The following is an 18,017-nucleotide window of genomic DNA, read 5'->3' as shown; positions in this document are numbered from 1 at the left end:
TAGTTAGCATACAAAAATAATGGGTTACACAATACTATTTTCGTCATGTGCATCACTGTATTTTGCTCATATTCATTCCCCTACTATGGAACTCCTTTGTTCTCTGTCTGTGATTATTCAAAAGGTAATCCCTGCACTGAGATGGCTGAGGTAGGAGGATCACTGTGAGTTCAAGGCCACCCTGGGCTACACAGTAAATTCCAGGTCAATCTGAGCAAAAGTGGGACCCTGCTTCAAGTTTCTTTTTTAACTTTGAAGTAAACATCATCTGAAACAACCACATGCCTAGGAGCTCCAAAGCAAGGTGTCTCTAGGGCTGATCAATCCAGGGTGTTGGCACAATCACTGCTGTTCTGCTCCAGGTTCTTAGCAGACTGGTCTTTGTCCTGTGGCTTGTTCCCATGTGGTTCTCAAGCTGACTGCAGCAGTTTGTAGTGTTCCCCTGGCCCGCCCACACTGGCATCTGGGGGCTGGCAGAGGATACCTGCCCTCATGCCTTTTGGACTGCAGAGAACCTCGGCAGCCCAGGCTGCTTCTCAGTCTCACCATCCAGACCTGGGGCACACCCTCCTCTCTGAGCTCTCCACCTTGAGAGAGGTCAGCCACCCTGGGCGATTTTAGCTGCCAGAAACCAAAAAACCGAAACTAGTGATACCAATAAGGGGTTTAGCAGCTGTGTGCTGAATCCCCAGTAGAACATGGCAGTCTGCCAAGCAAGCTCAGTACTCATGCCCTCTTCTGCTGCTGCACCTGTCCCTCCATTAGGATATACTTCAACTCTCCCTTTCCTAAGGCTGAGTGCCCTCCCATAGGTTTCCCAACCTAACTTTGGGCAATTTTCAAGCTGGACACTGGTTGATTTCTGTATCTTCACAGGAATGAAATGATCAGCAGAGATGCGCTCAGTTATCATCCACTGAAAAAGTGGAGATGTGTGAGTTCTGAGAGCATCTCCTGGCTGAGGAAACCAGGAAATATTCCACTGAAAAACCAGGGCAGATGTCAAGGCAGAACACACAGAGCTGCATAAGCAGAAGTGCTAAGAAGGGTTCACATTTCTGTGGACCCTCAACACCCATGGGCTTGCAAAGAAAGAAGTCTGGTGTTTCTGACAGTCCTTCCTGACTGGAGTGGAGTGACCATGGAGACTGATAAAGCTGAAGGGCCCTCACACAACATGATGAGTGCTGTTGCTCCATCGTGTGAAGATCTTCTGGCTGAGATGACGGGGTTTGCTCTGAGACAGGTGGTTACTACGTGGCCAAGGCTGTCTCACAATCCTCCCATCTCAGCCACCTGAGTACTGGGATAATAGGTGTGTCCCACCACACTTGGCTTGGGCTGAGACTCTAAGTGCCTCAGTCTTCTAGCCCAGTTGTAAGGACTGGTGTCAAGAAACAGCTACCTCAGGGCTGGAGAGATGGCTTAGCGGTTAAGCGCTTGCCTGTGAAGCCTAAGGACCCCGGTTCGAGGCTTGGTTCCCCAGGTCCCACGTTAGCCAGATGCACAAGGGGGCGCACGCGTCTGGAGTTTGTTTGCAGAGGCTGGAAGCCCTGGCGCGCCCATTCTCTCTCTCTCCCTCTATCTGTCTTTCTCTCTGTGTCTATTGCTCTCAAATAAATAAATAAATAAATTTAAAAAAAGAAACAGCTACCTCCACACTCCTTTTTATCCCTCCATTGAGACTACTTCCAAACCATCTTGATACCCCAAGAGTGGAGGCTTTTCTTTGTGCAAAGCTGGAGATGAGCCAGCAGAGAAGAGAATCCCCTCCAAACTGGCCGAGGGAGTGTCAACGCACCCAGGGACAGGGGATGAACCCCAGAGCATTTAGGGGAAGGGTCAGAACAGATTGGCACAAGTGCTGTCCTAATGACACCTCTGGCTAAAGCACAATCATCCTGCAGGCTTTGGATATTACCTAGCTGGTAGCAACTGTGTCCTATGCCTTGCAGATTCTGGAGTTTGTCCCTGGTCATGGGATACTCCAGTTGCCCAGTACCCAGGGTAGTGGAGAATGTCTTGCTCCTCCAGGTGGACCAGAGCCTAAAGCCTTCCTGATTCTTTCAGCTGTGGTGCACTGTCAGCCTGGCAGACTTAGAATCACCCAAATCATCACCAACAGTGCTGAGTGCAGATGAAATGTCCCAGAGAGGTGCTGGAGTATGTGGCCATGCCTTTTCTAGAACCTTAGCAAGGAGTATCCTGGGACCCAAATCATGGGGCTGGAGCATGGTGGGGACAAAGTTGCAGCGCTGTGCAGCTGGTGCTGACACAACAGTGTGTCACTGGGAGGAGCTGCAACTGTCTCTGGACCCCGAGGATCCCAAGCAGAAGGTCAAGTGCTGCCGGTTCAGTTCCTCGTCCAGCAGTATGTACTTGTTCTACCCAGCTGCACAAAACCAACTTCACTCTGCCCACCAAGGCTACCAAAGCAGCCTGAATAGGCAACACCTGAACAGCACGAACAGGTGGCAAACAGCTATCACTAGAAAGGGTGAAGTCTTTCTCCTCCACTGCCTGATCCTGTGTGATCTCTGCCTCCAAGAAGCTGACTTGGAGGAGCAACAAAGAACGGGGCTTTGGTTGGTCAGCATCCGATTTGGGAACAGAAAGGGAAGGGGGCAGCCAGGGAGTATCCTTGAGCAGGTCCTCAAGGTCACTGTGGTCATCTCTTCACGGCACTGAGGAGATCTGTAGCCCCAAGTTCGGGAGGCCACTAGACAGCCACTCAGACCAGGAACTCCAAGCCACATCCGCTTAGGATACTGAGCTTATGACCTTAATTAAGCTGCTGGAGACCCACGGCCGGACACGGCAAGGCCCAACCCCAGAAAGTCTGCTGCTTCCCACCCCAGGACAACACGGCTACCCCGGCTCGGGCACCACGTGGGCCCCAACTCTTCCCACCGAGGTAGCCACAGATTTGCAAGGCGCGGGAGAAACCGAGCTGGGAGCGGCGACGCATGCTGGGATACGTAGTCCGCGAGGCTTCTTGAGCCGAGACGCCTTTCAGGATCCGGTAGAGTCCGAGAACAAAGTGCCCGCGACTGCCTCTTTCTGAGGCGGCGGTGCTCCCGCGCCGGCCGGGCGGAAGCAGGGCCAGCAGCTGGAGGCGAACCCGGAAGCCCTCCCGAGGCCCCGCCCTCACGGCCGGAAGTCCTGCTCTCGCTGGCCAGCGCGCGCGCGCGATTGGGTGGCGGTGCCACGTGGTCCGGGCGGCACGGCCGGCTGCTGTCCGAAGGTTACCTGACGACCGGGCGTGCCGCGCTCCGGCCGCCGGACGTCGGCGGGTGTCGCGGTCTAGGCTGACGGGCGGCGGGGTCGGCGTCGCGCTCCCTCCCGGGCCGCAGATGGGAGGCCAGAGCGGCGACGATGCGGGCGGGCCAGGACGGGGCGCCGGCGCGGGAGCTCTTCCGGGACGCCGCATTCCCCGCCTCGGACTCCTCGCTCTGCTTCAACTCGTCCACGCCGCTGGCCCAGTTTCGGGAGGACATCACGTGGAAACGGCCCCAGGTGCGGGTCTCTGGCGGCTTGGCCTTCTTCGTGTCCCGAATAGGTGGGCTCCCGGGTTGGCAGGCCTGGGCTGACCCCTCCGGTAGGTCCTCAAGTCCGTTCGAAAGAGGATCCGAACGAGATGTTCAGTAGTGTCATTTGTCTTGGGGTACTGAAAACATACCAAAATCCAAAGTTAGGTTAACAATAAATTATAATATGGAGTAGAAGGGAATCGGAAGGAGTACTTCCAGATGGATTCTGTCACCTGAGTTGGTCAAAATGTAAGTTCAGCATGCCATGACAAACTCCTCTGGTGATTTTGCACCTGGCTTTATGTTCTTACAGGATTAAGCATTTAGTTATACATGCCAGGAAATGATAAAGAGCAGAGGTGGACCCAGAGGGGGCCGTTGCTCTTGGCAGCGCAGGAATCCTGGGCTGAAATACGCATTGTAAAATAGAAAGAAAATTTAGATCACCGCCACTTTCCAGATCAACTCATTAGTTTGCCTTAGGTGTTTTCAGTTGAACAATTTGACTTGCAGCAATAAGTCATTTACTTGATCCAGAAGACACATGTGTGAACTGTGAGAAAAGGTATTATAAGAGACTCAGACCAAGCCCTACTATTTTCTTGCTTGTCTCTGAACCGTCTGCCTGGCTTCCAGGCTGCAGACCTTCCACTAGCTGTCCTCTTCCGTTGTTGAGTTGATTGTGTCTACACCTCACAGCAGTGACATGCCTTCATGCCCTTCTGGAAGAGCCAGGCCAAGTTCACAGGCAGAGCTGGGATAGAAGTTCTGTTCTGGACTTTGTGGATATGCCTTTCATTGCAAACATTAAAAAGCACAACTCAGGGCTAGAGAGATGGCTTAGCAGTTACGGTGCTTGTCTGCAAAGCCTAATTCCTGATTCTTTCAGCTGTGGTGCACTGTCAGGTTTGCTTCCCCAATACCTATGTAAGTCAGATGCACAAGGTGGCACATGCATCTGGAGTTTATTTGCTGTAGCTAGAGGCCCTGGCACCCATTCTCTATCTGCCTCACTCTCTCTTTATCTCAAATAAATAAAATCTATATCTAAAGAAAACAACGCCAAGGGATGCTTGGGGCCTAGTGCTTTGTTGTTGTTTTTAGAAGTTATTTATTTGCTCAACAAGACTACCCAGAGAGCCGAGTGCAGTTCTAGTAGAGATGGGTAGATGGCTAGCAGCTGTTACATAGTCTTAACTGCTTGGCTCTGGCTGTTGATGACATTGAGGAGCAGTCTGGTTTTCTTGGGCAATATTGAGAGGCAAAGGAGAGAAGGCAAAGACCAGAGCATGATGAACTCTGTTGGCCATGCTTTTGGAATTTTGGAATTTGAGTGTTTTTTTGTTTGTTTGTTTTTCATGGTAGGGTCTCACTCTATCCCATGATGACCTGGAATTCAGTATGTAGTCTCCGGGTAGCCTCGAACTCATGGCAGTCCTCCTGCCTCTGCCTCCCCAGTGCTGGGATTAAAGGTATACACTACCATGCCAGGCTCCTTTATTATTATTATTATTATTTTAATTTACTTGAGACATAGAGAATGAATGTACGTGCCAGGGCCTCTGGCCACTGCAAATGAACTCCAGACTCATGTGCCACTATATACATCTGGTTTATGTGGGACTTGGAGAATTGAACCTGGGTTGTTAGGCTTCGCAGGCATGTGCCTTAACCTAAGCCATCTCTCCAGTCCCCCAGGCTCCATTTTTTGTTTTTAAAAATAAAACCCAAAAGCCAGGTGGGGTGATGCACGCCCTTAATCCCAACACTCAGCAGGAGAGATAGGAGGATTGCCATGAGTCTGAGGCCACCCTGCGACTACATAGTGAATTCCAGGTCAGCCTGGGCTAGAACAAGACTCTACCATGAAAAAGGGGGGGGGGCAATGAGAGACTGTCAGTTTTATATTGAAATTAATGTTTTAAGAAGCTCACTCATTGGGGATCAAGGCAAATGATGGGTGGCACTAAAAAGTATTCAGTACTTTATTATTATAGCCATTTGAAAGTATTGCCTATTGATTATAATAGTAGTAGTAAAGAAGACAGAAAAAGAACAATGGGAAAGAAAGAGGCTCACCAGGAGGGAAGTGAGCGGCAGACAAGAATGCAGGCCGCTTTTGCAGTGGTCCTGGAGAAGAATGACAGCTCAGGGCAGGGGCAGCCAGCTGTTCTGAAAGCTGCACAGTGACAAGAGATATCTTTTGCAATTAATATAATGCACATAACAGGTTATGAAGATAAAGGCAGTTTGAGGCATGATTGACTTCTCAGTCAGAGGAGGCTGTTTTGAGAGTGAAGGGAGGAGTTAGTAGGGTCAGCAGCTCCTCAGAGCTGTTAGCAAAGGGAGCCTAGGAGGGGATACAGTGCCAAAGATAATATCTTAAAGATGGAGGATTTTCTTCTGCCTGTATGCTGGTAGGATCTGCTCCTGTAATGGGATATCTGAACATGTGAGAAGAGGAGGGCTCAACAGAACAAGTCCAGCTTCAAGGCGGGAGGGGAGGGGAGGTACAGTGTGTCTTCAGGTGAAGCAGGAGGATAGGCCAGCAGCTCAGGGATGGGGGCAAGGAGAGCATGGGCATGTAGCTTGAGAGGAGAGAGGAGGTGAAGGTATGAAATATTCTGGGGATATAGGAAATTATACCTTGTAAAGATGCCGTAGGCTTTCTAGCACTTTGGAGGATCCATTTGATATTTTCCATCATAAATGTATAAAATGGAACTGGTTTCTAAGCCAACACTTAACTGTTTCGAAAAGGGGTATCCAGAATTGGGGCCTTGACGACAGAAATGTGAGTAGAGCTGTGCAGAGTTCTTGTAGCCAAGGTGATGCTAAAGGATAGTGGCTATGGGGAAGAGTAGCCTCCCCTCTTTAGCTGGAGGTTCAGGTTATCACAAAGTGCCTTCCCAGCCTGACCTGGATCGTTGTGTTCATAGCTTGAAGAATTGTCAGCAGGCATGATCTAAGCAAGGATAATTTTCTTTATTTCAGGAAATTTGTGCCACACCCCAGTTGTTTCCAGATAACCCATGGGAAGGACAGGTGAAGCAAGGACTGCTGGGAGATTGCTGGTTCCTGTGTGCCTGTGCTGCCCTGCAGAAGAGTCAGCACCTCCTAGACCAAGTATGGAGCACTTCATGCCTCTCTCTACTCTCTTCCTCCTTCTTGCCCAGTACAGGAAAGCTCTTCTGGTAGCAGGGACTGTTTGCAATGAGTCTGTAGCTGTGTTGAAACCTCTACTGTGGAGCACAAAGTGTTAGTGTTTTAAGACCCTACAGACTATATATACATATATATTCATATGTAACATTTACACGAATGACTCAAATGTGTCCTCTCAGCAAGGTCATAGCCATACATTTGGGATAAAAAGCCCAGCCTGGCGCATAGGGTTAGTAGAGGTGCCCTGTATTGCTGGTTTGAAATTCGTTTCCTTAGTTGATTTTTTTTTTTCTTTATAGGTTTGGGTGGGTATGTGTGTGTGTTTGTGTGTACGCACATGCACAGTGACATTTGTCTGGCCTTATGTGAGTGGCTAAGAGTAGAAGAGTTGAACCTCAGCTGGCAGGCTTTGCAAGCAAGCATCTTTAGCCGCTGAGTCATGATTCATCTCCCTTTGTAGGTGTGTGTGTGCGTGTTGTGTGTATGTGTGTGTTTTTCAAGGTAGTGTCTCGCTCTAGCCCAGGCTGACCTGGTGGCCTCAAACTCTCAGCAATCCTCCTACCTTTGCCTCCCAGGTGCTGGGATTAAACATGTGCACTACCACATCTGGCTATAGGTTGTAAATATCAGTAGGGAAAATAGTCGGAACTGTCTCTAGAGCAGCAGACTCTACAACAGGGTCCTGTAGATTTTCCTACAGGGTGCTTGCTGTTTAGGTTGGGTGGTTGCTCATAGTTTTTATTTGACACAGCAGCAGTGAGGGGTTTCTCTCATGTTTAGGCCCTGAGCTAAGCATGCCACTGTTGCTACCTCCCCTCACAGCCTTTCGGGCTTCCACCTCTTCTTGCAAATGAGAGTGTTGGTGCCAAATGTTGATCCCAATTCCTGAGTGGTACACTCAGCACTACACCAAATCTAGCTAGGTATAGAGTCTGCTTTTGCCAACTGCTGGCTCAAAATAAGAAACACTGAAGGAAACCAGCAATGGATATAGAGGGACAGTGGCCAAGCAGTTTCAGCACTAGGCTCTGAGCAACAGGAAGCACTGGTAGGCCTGTGGCAACCTGCTATTTGCAGCTGGCTCTGTCACGCTTACCTACTAACGTCATGATTGTTTTAGATTCAGATTAAATGATTATTTACGACAGTAAAACATAATGGTTAGCCAGACATGATGGTGCACACCTTTAATTCCAGCACTTGGGATGCAGAGGTAGGAGGATCGCTGTGAGTTTGAGGCCACCCTGAGACACTGTAGTGATTCCAGGTCAGCCTGGACTAGAGCAAGACACTTAACTCAAAAACAAACAAACAGGTCTGGAGAGATGGCTTAGCAGTTAAGGCACTTGCCTACAACACTTAAGGACTCACGTTCGACTCTCTGGGTCTCATGTAAGCCAGATGTACAGTGACACAAGTGTGCAAGGTTGCACAAGTGCATAAGGGGTCACACATATCTGGAGTTCAGTTGCAGTGGCTGAGGCCCAGGTGTGCCAAGTCTCCCTCCCCCTCCTCTCTCGAATAAAAAAAAAAGTCTGTTGGGCTTGCCTCAAAAAAAAAAAAAAAGGTTGACTTTAAGGTTTGGGGACACTTGGTGTTCTCAGGGGCAGTCCTGATTTATTTACGTGAAGAGTCTGTATTTTGTGTCCGTTTGTTGAGTTTGCTGTGACATGTGTATCTAGGTGTGGCATCCAACAGAGTACTTGGCCCTAAGCATGCTTTCCCCATGGCCACACTGTAGGAGGCTAAGGATCATGGGTGATGCTGGTCTCCCAGGTGTCTATGGCATTCATGTCTTCGTGGAGGTCACTCTGAGTGGGATTCTGAGGAGCAGCAGGAAATGCTTGGGTCTCATACTGTCCTTTTCCTTCCCTGTGCATGATAGGTCTTCCCTCCAGGACAACCAAGCTGGTCTGAACAGTCATACCGTGGCGTCTTCACCTGTCGTATTTGGCAGTTTGGACACTGGGAGGAGGTGACCATAGATGACCGTCTGCCTTGCCTTGCAGGGAGACTCTGCTTTTCCCGGTGCCAGAGAGAGGATGTGTTCTGGCTTCCCTTACTAGAAAAGGCCTATGCCAAGTATGTGTTCTGTGTAAAAGTGACAAGGCCAGGATGGGTGGCTTCAGCACCCAGGGTTGTCCCGGAAGCCCTTCTTATGTGCCCTGGGCTGTAAACCCTGTGTTCTCGGGGTCTGGCAGCTAGTTGTGCAGGTCCAGATGTGGACATTGCCGTCAGACTTGTGGTTTGCCATCCTTGCTTTTTTCTCCATGTGTGTGAGGCCAGCAGGATTCATGGCCTCTACAGAAATGGCATACATGTCCTCCTCATTCCTCAGCCCCAACAGAAGAATGCACCATGTCTGTGTCTAAGCATTCAGGACAAGTAGCCTTTTACCCAGTTCCTGGGGAAGGATGAGTCTCTGATGGAGCAGCGCTTGTCTGTCTTGAGACCTGCTCTCAAGTCCTGATTGAGCAGGCCTTTTGAATGGCAGGCATTTGAACAGAGGGACTCAAGACTGGTAGGAAGTCAGGTCTTCTGGGATAGTGGAGTTTGAGCTTGAGTGATAGAACTTTGCACCCTTCTTCCTTACCCTTTGCCCATCCTGTAAGTAGGATAGGTTTGAAGAAAGGCCAGGGATAATAGGGATACCATAGCTTATACTGTTTGCAGGTGAGATCAGGTCTAGACATGATAAAGATATTGCAGGAGGTAGAGGGGGAATCCAGGCCCAGTGGAAGTGGGTTGGAAAATGATTTGTGATTGACTAGCAACAGGGAAAGGCAGGAAGCCTCAGTGGACAGCTTACATCGGGTATGCTTGTGGTTCCTTAGGGTCCATGGGTCCTATGAGCACTTATGGGCAGGGCAGGTGGCAGATGCCCTGGTAGACCTCACTGGCAGCCTGGCAGAAAGGTGGAGCCTGAAGGATGTAGCAGGAGCCAGTGACCAGCAAGACAGAGCCAGTGGCCGGGAGCATAGGACTTGTCGGCAGCTGCTTCGCCTGAAGGACCGGTGTCTGATCAGCTGTTCTGTGCTCAGCCCCAGAGCAGGTAAGGCTTATGGCCTGCCCTCTTCCCTTGGTTACTGCTTAGCACAGAACTGCCTCTACAGCCTTGTCAGGAAGAGGAAGAAGGAATCTGTTCTTGAGAAGGCTGTGCCGAGTAGTGGTCTTTTACACCCTGTCCCTTCTCCAGAGGGAAATGAGCCTCCCTTTCTCAACCAGTCTTACTAGATCAAGGCAAGTAGCCATGATTCCTACTAAGAAAAGCTTAGGGAGCAGAGGGTAGGAACCACAGCTAAGCTGATGGTGATCAGCATACCTGTCCTGGGGGTGACCCAGCAAAGTCCAAACCCAGGTTTTGTTTTAGTGACATTCATTAAGGTTCATTAAGGATGGTTTGTTTACAAAGAAAAAGGATCACCCAAAGGCAACCACTTGTGACTTTTCACCTTTTCATGAACATATATAACATTTTTTATTGTTTTTATTATGTACCATTTTCTTTGCTATTGCATAAACTTTGTCCATGTCTTATTCCATTAATAGTCCTGCCATGATTTTTTTCATAATCTTTTCTGTAATGTTGGCTATTTGTGATCTGTTTTGTACAATTGCTTTTTGAGACTGGGTCTTGCTCTGTAGCCAGAGCTGTCAAGAACTTGTAGCAGTCCTCCTGCCTTTGCCTCCTGAATGTTGTGACTATAGGTATATGTCACCACACCCAGCTAGATCACTCTTAGGATCATTTTTTAAAATTTATTTGTGATAGAGATAAAGGCAAACAGAGAGTGTGAATATGGGCATACCAGGGCCTCCTGCTACTGCAAACAAATTCTAGATACATGTGCCAACACTTTTTGTATCTGGTGTTACATGAGTGCTGGAGAATCGATTCCAGGCCATCAGGCTTTGCAAGCGTCTTTAACCACTGAGACTTCTTTCTCCAGCCCCCAGGATAGTTTTCATAATATAACTTTGATTCAAACATGTGAACATCAAAATAAAGTAAAATGTGTTGATGGTCACACTGCTCAAGCCAATATATGTGTGAGAGTTGGCAAGGCTTTGGTCCAGAATCTCCTCAGGCAGATCCTGAGATGGGAGTGGAGAGCCATAGCACATGAGGTGCCTCCTGGCCGGTATGGAGACCATGGGCACATGTATCTGAATCCCACTGAAGAGTACGGGAGCTGGTTAATTCCTGGTACTTCTGGTTTGGGAGCAGTCTTCTCCCTGACAAAGAGCTGCTAGAGCCCCCTGAAGTGTCAAGGGCTGGGACTGCAGGGCCTTCATGCGTCAAGCAGTGACATCCCAGGAGGCCTGGGAGCTCCTGCCACGTTTCTGGCCTTCACGCTCCCCAGAGTGGCCCTGCTGTCTATTTCTACCACAGCAGTGTCCCTCTGCCCTGAGGTCTCTGGCCAAGTGGAGTACTTCTTGGCTTCCAGCCCTCCCCGTTGACTTCTGGTTCTAGTATCCCATGTCTGGCTAGCTTTGCCTATGAGAAGACTCTCTTGGTTATTTATGCTATCAGCCATGTCAGTGACAGTAGTAGTGGTGGCATAGCAGCTCCTTACTGACACACGCAGTGATAACTGGAACTAAGGAGAAGCACCAGGCCCTGGAGGTGGGCCCAGGGCCCAGCCCTCAGCCCTTTGTGGCACAGAATGTCACCAAGGATCTGTGGTTAGGAACAGAGCTCCTGTGGTCTGTAGAGACCCAGGGCATCTCTTAGGCGAGGAGCACCTGTGTATCCTGCATATGCCCAAGCTATTCCTCACGCAGGTGCCAGGGAGCTGGGGGAGTTCCATGCCTTCATCGTCTCAGACCTGAGGGAGCTCTGGAGTCGGGGTGGCCAGGGTATCCTGCTGCTGCGGATACAGAACCCCTGGGGCCGGCGCTGTTGGCAGGGGCTTTGGAGAGAGGGGTAAGTGTTGGGACGGCCTCAGCCCCAGTGTGTCTCTGGCCTGGGAAGTGGTCACTTCCAGCTGTCAGGATGGTGTTTAGCTTTCTCTAGCAAGACCCATTTAGCACATACTTAAGCACCCCATACTTCTGCCTGGGCCTTGGCAGGCCTGGCTGGGGTCATGGTGACCCAAGGGTCTGAGGTCCTATCTTGGGTACCCACAGGTTGGTGTACGGCCTACAGTTCAGTCCTCAGGTCTGTTTTAAGATCTGATTGGACCAGGATCCCTTTTGAGACCAGGCTTCTGACCCTGACTACCCTCTGAGTCCATTTGGGCCTGATGCGGCTAAGCACAATGGGGCTTTACTCTCTTCCATGTGGAGGCCATGTGGCAGCTCCTCCTCAGGCCAGAGGGCCATTGTCATTTTGGGCTTTGGGAAGGATTCATATTCCCAGGGAAGGAGAAGTCATCTCACATAGGGCACATCTTAGCAAGGGACTGGGCTGTGCAGCTATGCCATCTGGTGGCTGAAAGGAAATTCAGGGCTCTCTGTACCAGAGTCCCTGTACTTTGCTTGGCAGTTGGTAGCCCAGCTCTCACAAGAGGCTTGTGCTGATTTGAGGTTCCCTGCAGGGGCAAAGGGTGGAACCAGGTGGAGCCAGCAGAGGAGTCTGAGCTGCTGTCCCAACTCAAGGAGGGAGAGTTCTGGGTGGAGGAAAAGGAGTTCCTAAGGGAATTTGATGAGGTCACCATTGGCTACCCTGTCACAGAGGCTGGACACCTGCAGAGCCTCTATACAGGTAAGACCAGCAGGAGTGGACTCTGCCTTCTGAGGTCAGGGGACTGAGCAAGCAGGCACACTGGTAATCCTGGCATAGCCTTTCCTGGGCATCATTTGCTGACCTGGGAACTGGAGGAGTAGAATAGACGGGCTTCTGGGAGGACAGGTTGACTGCTGGTGTGCTCTGCCTCAGCCTGTGGAACAGTACACCAGTGGGGGCATCTCTGACACGTGTGCTCTCCCACCAGAGAAGGTGCTGTGCCATGCACGGTCACTGCCTGGTGCCTGGGTTGCAGGGCAGTCGGCTGGAGGCTGCCGAAACAACAGTTGCTTTCCCTGCAACCCCAAGTTCTGGCTGCGGCTCTTGGAACCCAGTGAGGTGTGTGTGGCAGTTCTGCAAAGACCCCAGAGGTGCTCAGTGGGCCATCTCCGGGCACCGATGGGTGCCAGCCCCACCCCAGGAAGCCTCCCAGGCAAGGACTACCAGGCCGTAGGTCTGCATATTTGGAAGGTAACTATCTGCTTGTCCCATAGGGGATGGACTTGCAGGCTCATTGGAAGCCTCGATCACAGGAACCTTACATTTGCACATAGGTGAACTCCAAGGGTCCCTTCTCCCATGTCCTCTGGCCTCAAGACATCTGATGGTCCAACAGTCAGCTCTGATCTGAGGTTTACCTCTCCTACCCTAGAGGCAGAGGTGTGGGGAGTGGGCAGCAGGGTATGGGAAGTGGGTGGTGGAGCTGCTATGTGGGTGTGGTTGGACTTGCCCTAACCCTGCCATGGGCCCTGTGTCCTCCAGAGGTCACTACCTACCTGCCTGCCTCCCTCTGTCCCCTCTATATCTAATCTTGGCACTGAGTTCATAGAGTAGTGTTTGTTTGTTTGTTTTTTCATAGAGTAGTTTTGAATTCAGTCCTAGACACAGCTAATTTTATGAACCAGTAGCTATTTTCCCTAGGTGGGTCAAGAACCTACTGCTTGCTTGCTCAGTCATAGCTGGTTGTTAATCTTTGCATCTGACAAAGTGTAACAACTCAACACCTCCTTGTTCTTTGTCCTTGTTCTTTATGGGTATGGTCCACCTTAGGCTCCTTTCTTACAGTAGAAGTTGCTGAAAAGTCCCTTGGTCACTCATCCCCATGCTGCATTGGCCTGCATGGGTCTTTTGAGCATAGCCCTGTCTAGGTTTGTCTGTTCTGCACCTGGCTGAGGCTGAGGAAAGCCTAGGATCTGTAGCATTTCCGACTTCCTAGAGAGGATGGGGGTGACATGCTCTCCCCTTGAGGCCTGTCTGCCAGAGCAGGGAGGTGCAGACAGGCAGCAGCCAAGGCTTCTAGGGGTGGCTCTCTACTGAACCTTCTGCCTTCACTTCCCAGGTGGAGAAGCGGCGAGTCAGCTTGCCCAGGGTCCTGTCTGCACCCCCTGTTGCTGGTACCACATGCCATGCATACGACCGCGAGGTCCACCTGCGCTGTGAGCTCTCCCCAGGCTACTACCTGGCTGTCCCCAGCACTTTCCTAAAGGACATGCCAGGGCAGTTCCTCCTCCGAGTCTTTTCCACTGGGAAAGTCTCCCTCAGGTGAGGAAACAGTGCTAGCTGAGTCAAGGCCTGAGGAGGATGCTTTGATGGCAGGACTCAGGTGGTTTCTAGTCAGCAGACCAGACTGCCCAGTCCCTTTGTGCTTGTCCTCCACAGTGCCGTCAGGACAGCCTCCAAGGGTGCCTCCCCCAGAGCAGCCTTGCCTGCAGGCGAGTGGGAGACCATGCAGCTGCGGGGCTGCTGGAGAGCTGGCCAGACAGCAGGGGGCAGCAGGAACTTTGCTTCCTACTTCCGCAACCCCTGCTTCCCCTTCTCCATCCCTGAGGGTGCTGGTGCCCGCTGTGTCCGCATCACCCTGCACCAGCACTGCGGGCTCAGTGACAGCCAGCTCCACCCAATTGGCTTCCACGTCTTCCAGGTGAGCAGGCCCCAGCCCAGCGAATCTGCTCTTCTGCCATCTGCTGCTGTGATGCAGAGGCTAGGCTCTGCCATTTGGCATCCCAGAACTCTGGGCTTTGGAACTCAGGGTTCCGGATCAAGGCCCAGCCCCACCTGCTTTGTGGGGTGGATGTGGCCTCAGGCAGTGACTTAGGGAGGCCCTGCCAATTTGTGCTACAAGCAGTGGTCATATACCCAAGGAGCCACACCAAGTCCTACCACACCCCCTTCCTGTGTCACTGAGGGCTCCAGGTAGGTCTGTCAAGAGGCAGCTCCATAGAGCCAGGGAGACTGAAGCAATGATCTAAGCTTTTGATGGAGAGGGCCCTGGAGGACAAAAGAACCGGAAGGAAAGAAGAGAGGGACCCATGTGCTGTCAGACCACTGGAACTCCCTGTGGGGCATGAAAGCACATGGACCTAGAATGCAGGTCATCTGGTGAGGAGAGAACAGCATTTTCTGAGTAAGAAGGTTCTGTGCCTTTTGGGAAGGGTGAACCAATGTATCCCAGAAGTCTGGAGGGAGATTCCTGAGATCTTGGGCCAGGCCACCTACTGAAGCCACCAGAGCTCAGAAGAATACCCCTGCTCAGGGCCCCATCCAGGTACTCTTGGGTCTGGGCAGTGGTTAGTGTGTGAAATAGGCCCTAGTGGCCCGGTGTTCCTCCAGGCTCGGTTACCACTAGCAGGGCCTTTGGCAAGGATGACCTGGTTCCCATGAAGAGGTAGTAGTACTTCCTCAGGAAAAGGGTGTGTGACTTAGGAACCTTGGGGCTGTCTGGTGCCTCCAATCCAAGCCGATGCTGTCAGCCAGCTATGACCCTAGGCAGTGTGCTCTCGGCTGAGGGCAAACACAGTGGCACCCTGTGCAGGCCTCCCCAACTGAACCCGCCATCTCCTCAGATGCCAGCAGGTGGTGAGGACAAGGACACACCCTCCCAGCTGCTCCAGGAGCCTCTCCTAAGCTGTGTGCCCCATCGCTATGCCCAGGAAGTGAGCCGGCTCTGCCTCCTGTCTGCGGGGTCCTATAGAGTTGTGCCTTCTACCTACCTACCAGACACAGAGGGTACCTTCACCATGACCATAGCTACCAGAATAGACAGGTGGGGCTGCAGGCTTTGGTGGGATCCTTGGCATCTTCCCATGTGGGTCTCCCCTTCCTGCCCCACAAACCCAAGTCCCTCCCTTGCTGCAGATACTGGAGGTGGGCATACGGCCCTTGGGACTCCCTGCAGGTCCAAGGCCCTAAAGAGGGCCCAGGCCTGATGGGAGGTGTGCAGATTGTGTCTGGTGGTTAAACTGCGGCTCTCTCTACAGGCAGTCCATTCACAGCCGGGAGATGCTGGGCCAGCTCCTCCAGGAGGTTTGTATGCAGCGCTGCTACCTGGCTTGGCTCACCCTAGTTCCCTCAGCCCCTCCCAGCAGCCTTGTGGGGAGAGGAGGGGAGGGTAGTACCAGACTTGCTCATTCTCCTGCAGGTCTCCTTCATGGCAGTGATGAAAGCCTAACCACATTCTGTCCTGTGCACCAGCTCAGGGCTAGGGCCAGGGGAGCTGCCACTTCCAGCAGCTGGCATCCACATGCATCGCCAGCCAGTTCTGAACCTAGGCTGCTTCTCTACTCTGGAGTTACAGCTGAGTCTGGGGCCTAAGTAAGGTGCTGTGCCCGGGATGGATACCATCATGAGGTCCAGCAAGTGCTGCAGGAGGGGCAGGAGCTCCAAGTGCCGTCTGTGTTCCCCATCTGAGACCAAACGATTCCAGGGTCTCAGGGCCACATTTTCTCGTGATAGCAGAGGCATTACACCAGGTGGGGCATATTGAGACAAATGTTAGAAACTGTTTATTACTTGAAATATTTTTAGGATGTGATTTTATAAATAAATAGGAGAAGTTATGAATTGGTCTTGTTCCACAAAGCCCAAGGCTGAATCAGCTTTCAAGGAGCAGGCTGTGGGCATGGCTGGGTGGGAGCCAAAGTGGGTGAGGACAACCTGGGCTCTGGAGAAGGTGGAAAGGAGAATTTAGAGGGGTGGGCACAAGGTCGGAAGCAGGAGGGACTGGACTGGAGGAAGGGAAGGCCCTTATGAGGGGTCAGAGCGAACCAACCATCCCAGCTCTCCTGTCAGAACCTGTGTAGGCCTGTTCTCACAGCACCTCCAAAAACTGCTTGCTTCCATGCTGGTTTCAGGAGAAGCCAGGCCCACCCAGTACAGAGAGTCTGTCAACAGTAAGAACCGGCCACTGAAAGTGCTGACTGATCACACTGACAGTGCCAGGCTGATGCAGCTGGATGATCAAGCAGAGGCCAGAACTAACTGGCCTCCTGTTCTGGAGCATGTGGTCATGTCAGGACACACAGACCTCGACTGCTCTTCCACTTTGACATGAAGTACTGTTTTCCACACCCAGGAATATAGACGCAGTTTATATGGTCAGTAACAGACAGCCTGGTGGCCGAAGCCCCAGGGAGGAGGTGGCAGTGGTAGGGCTGGGCAGGAGGTCATGGTTACTTGCCCTTCCTAGGAGTCCTCAGGAAGGCCTGGGATGTGGGTGGAGCAAGTCCTCATTGTGAACTTGGGCTCTGCTGCCCTCACCCTCTGAGGAGACAGCACCCAGTAGGAGGGCATAGCTCCCACCCTGCCTTGAGGCAGAGCCACCTTCCAGGTCAATAGGGTGTGTACCATCCACTTGGCTCCTAGTTGGGCTGTGCCCCTCGGGGACATGCCCCCCATATTTAGAGTTACTACGGACCCCACTTGCACTCCCCTTGGACCTTCCTGACTGCCACCTCTATCCAGCTGTACTCCTGTGATCTCATTGTTATGATGAAGAATGGTCGTTCCATAGCCAATTCCAATTAGATGTTAAGAGTCCAGGAATGGCTCTGGTGGGTCTGTAGGGTCCAGTGGACTCACCTAAGTTGGTCCTGGCTGGACTGTATTAACTGGCCCTCCCCCTCCATCCCACTGTGATAGGCAGTGCCCACATAGGCCAACCTGTATGCCTATTGACTGTCAAATGCCTCTTCATCCCCCTTGTCAGTACACAGCCATCAGGAAAATGGCCACAACCCCTGGGGAAGTGTTGGTCACGTACACCTTACTGTGGCCTTCAGGTATGTCATGCCAGCCAAGACTGGGGCTCTACTTCCTTGAGTGACTTTGCCAAGTGATGCCTGGTTACTGGCCCCCTGCATTGCTCCTGTTGGCATGCCATAACTCTGGTAGCCCTTGGGGCCCTCAAACTCGCCACTGTTCCTGTGATTGCCTCCTGGATTCTGGTAGACAAGGGCTACCACCGTGTCCCTGCCATGTAGGAGTCTCTCAAATCCACCACCCTTGGCAAGCTAAGCCCTGCAATGGTGATTCCCACGACCAGCTGGCCAGCAGGACTAGCTTAACTAGCATGGAAGCAGGTCTGAGGACTTGGCAAAGCATGACCTGGGCTTACCCTAAGGGTTTCTACTAAGCTCCACAGCCTCTCATCTCCCCAAGCCTCATCCAGAGGCCTCTCCTCCCATCTGCAGCTGCTGGCTCCTAGCTGCTCACCTCCCCTACCCCCGCTCTTCTCAGTCTCTGGCATCTATACAGGAATAGACATACAACTTACAGGAGCGGACATACGGTGTGTGTGCCAAGCCCACGATTCACAG

At 51.8% G+C, this 18,017-nt stretch overlaps 1 protein-coding gene across 4 annotated transcripts in view; it reads left to right on the top strand.

Moving 5' to 3' along the window:
- The first annotated feature begins 3,345 nt into the window (after nucleotides 1–3,345).
- Capn10 (calpain 10) overlaps nucleotides 3,346–18,017 on the top strand; it is a 41,632-nt gene continuing 26,960 nt past the window's right edge. Inside the window, exons 1-12 of one of the 4 annotated variants that reach the window (XM_045147611.1) lie at nucleotides 3,346–3,516; nucleotides 6,525–6,656; nucleotides 8,581–8,777; nucleotides 9,530–9,747; nucleotides 11,481–11,622; nucleotides 12,236–12,402; nucleotides 12,632–12,894; nucleotides 13,763–13,965; nucleotides 14,083–14,344; nucleotides 15,267–15,429; nucleotides 15,681–15,726; nucleotides 15,842–16,263. In XM_045147611.1, the coding sequence (XP_045003546.1) occupies nucleotides 3,376–3,516; nucleotides 6,525–6,656; nucleotides 8,581–8,777; nucleotides 9,530–9,747; nucleotides 11,481–11,622; nucleotides 12,236–12,402; nucleotides 12,632–12,894; nucleotides 13,763–13,965; nucleotides 14,083–14,344; nucleotides 15,267–15,429; nucleotides 15,681–15,726; nucleotides 15,842–15,860 (1,953 nt within the window). In that variant the 5' untranslated portion in view covers nucleotides 3,346–3,375 and the 3' untranslated portion in view covers nucleotides 15,861–16,263. Of the gene's footprint in view, nucleotides 3,517–6,524; nucleotides 6,657–8,580; nucleotides 8,778–9,529; nucleotides 9,748–11,480; nucleotides 11,623–12,235; nucleotides 12,403–12,631; nucleotides 12,895–13,762; nucleotides 13,966–14,082; nucleotides 14,345–15,266; nucleotides 15,467–15,680; nucleotides 15,727–15,841; nucleotides 16,264–18,017 lie in introns of those variants that run through there. The other 3 variants (XM_004667826.2, XM_045147608.1, XM_045147610.1) reach the window with 3 other exon arrangements.

The sequence above is a fragment of the Jaculus jaculus genome, chromosome 4, assembly GCF_020740685.1.
Source record: "Jaculus jaculus isolate mJacJac1 chromosome 4, mJacJac1.mat.Y.cur, whole genome shotgun sequence".
Classification (NCBI taxonomy): Eukaryota; Metazoa; Chordata; class Mammalia; order Rodentia; family Dipodidae; genus Jaculus; species Jaculus jaculus.
The sequence above is the reverse complement of the archived record's forward strand: the minus strand, read 5'-3'. Positions and strand labels throughout refer to the sequence as shown.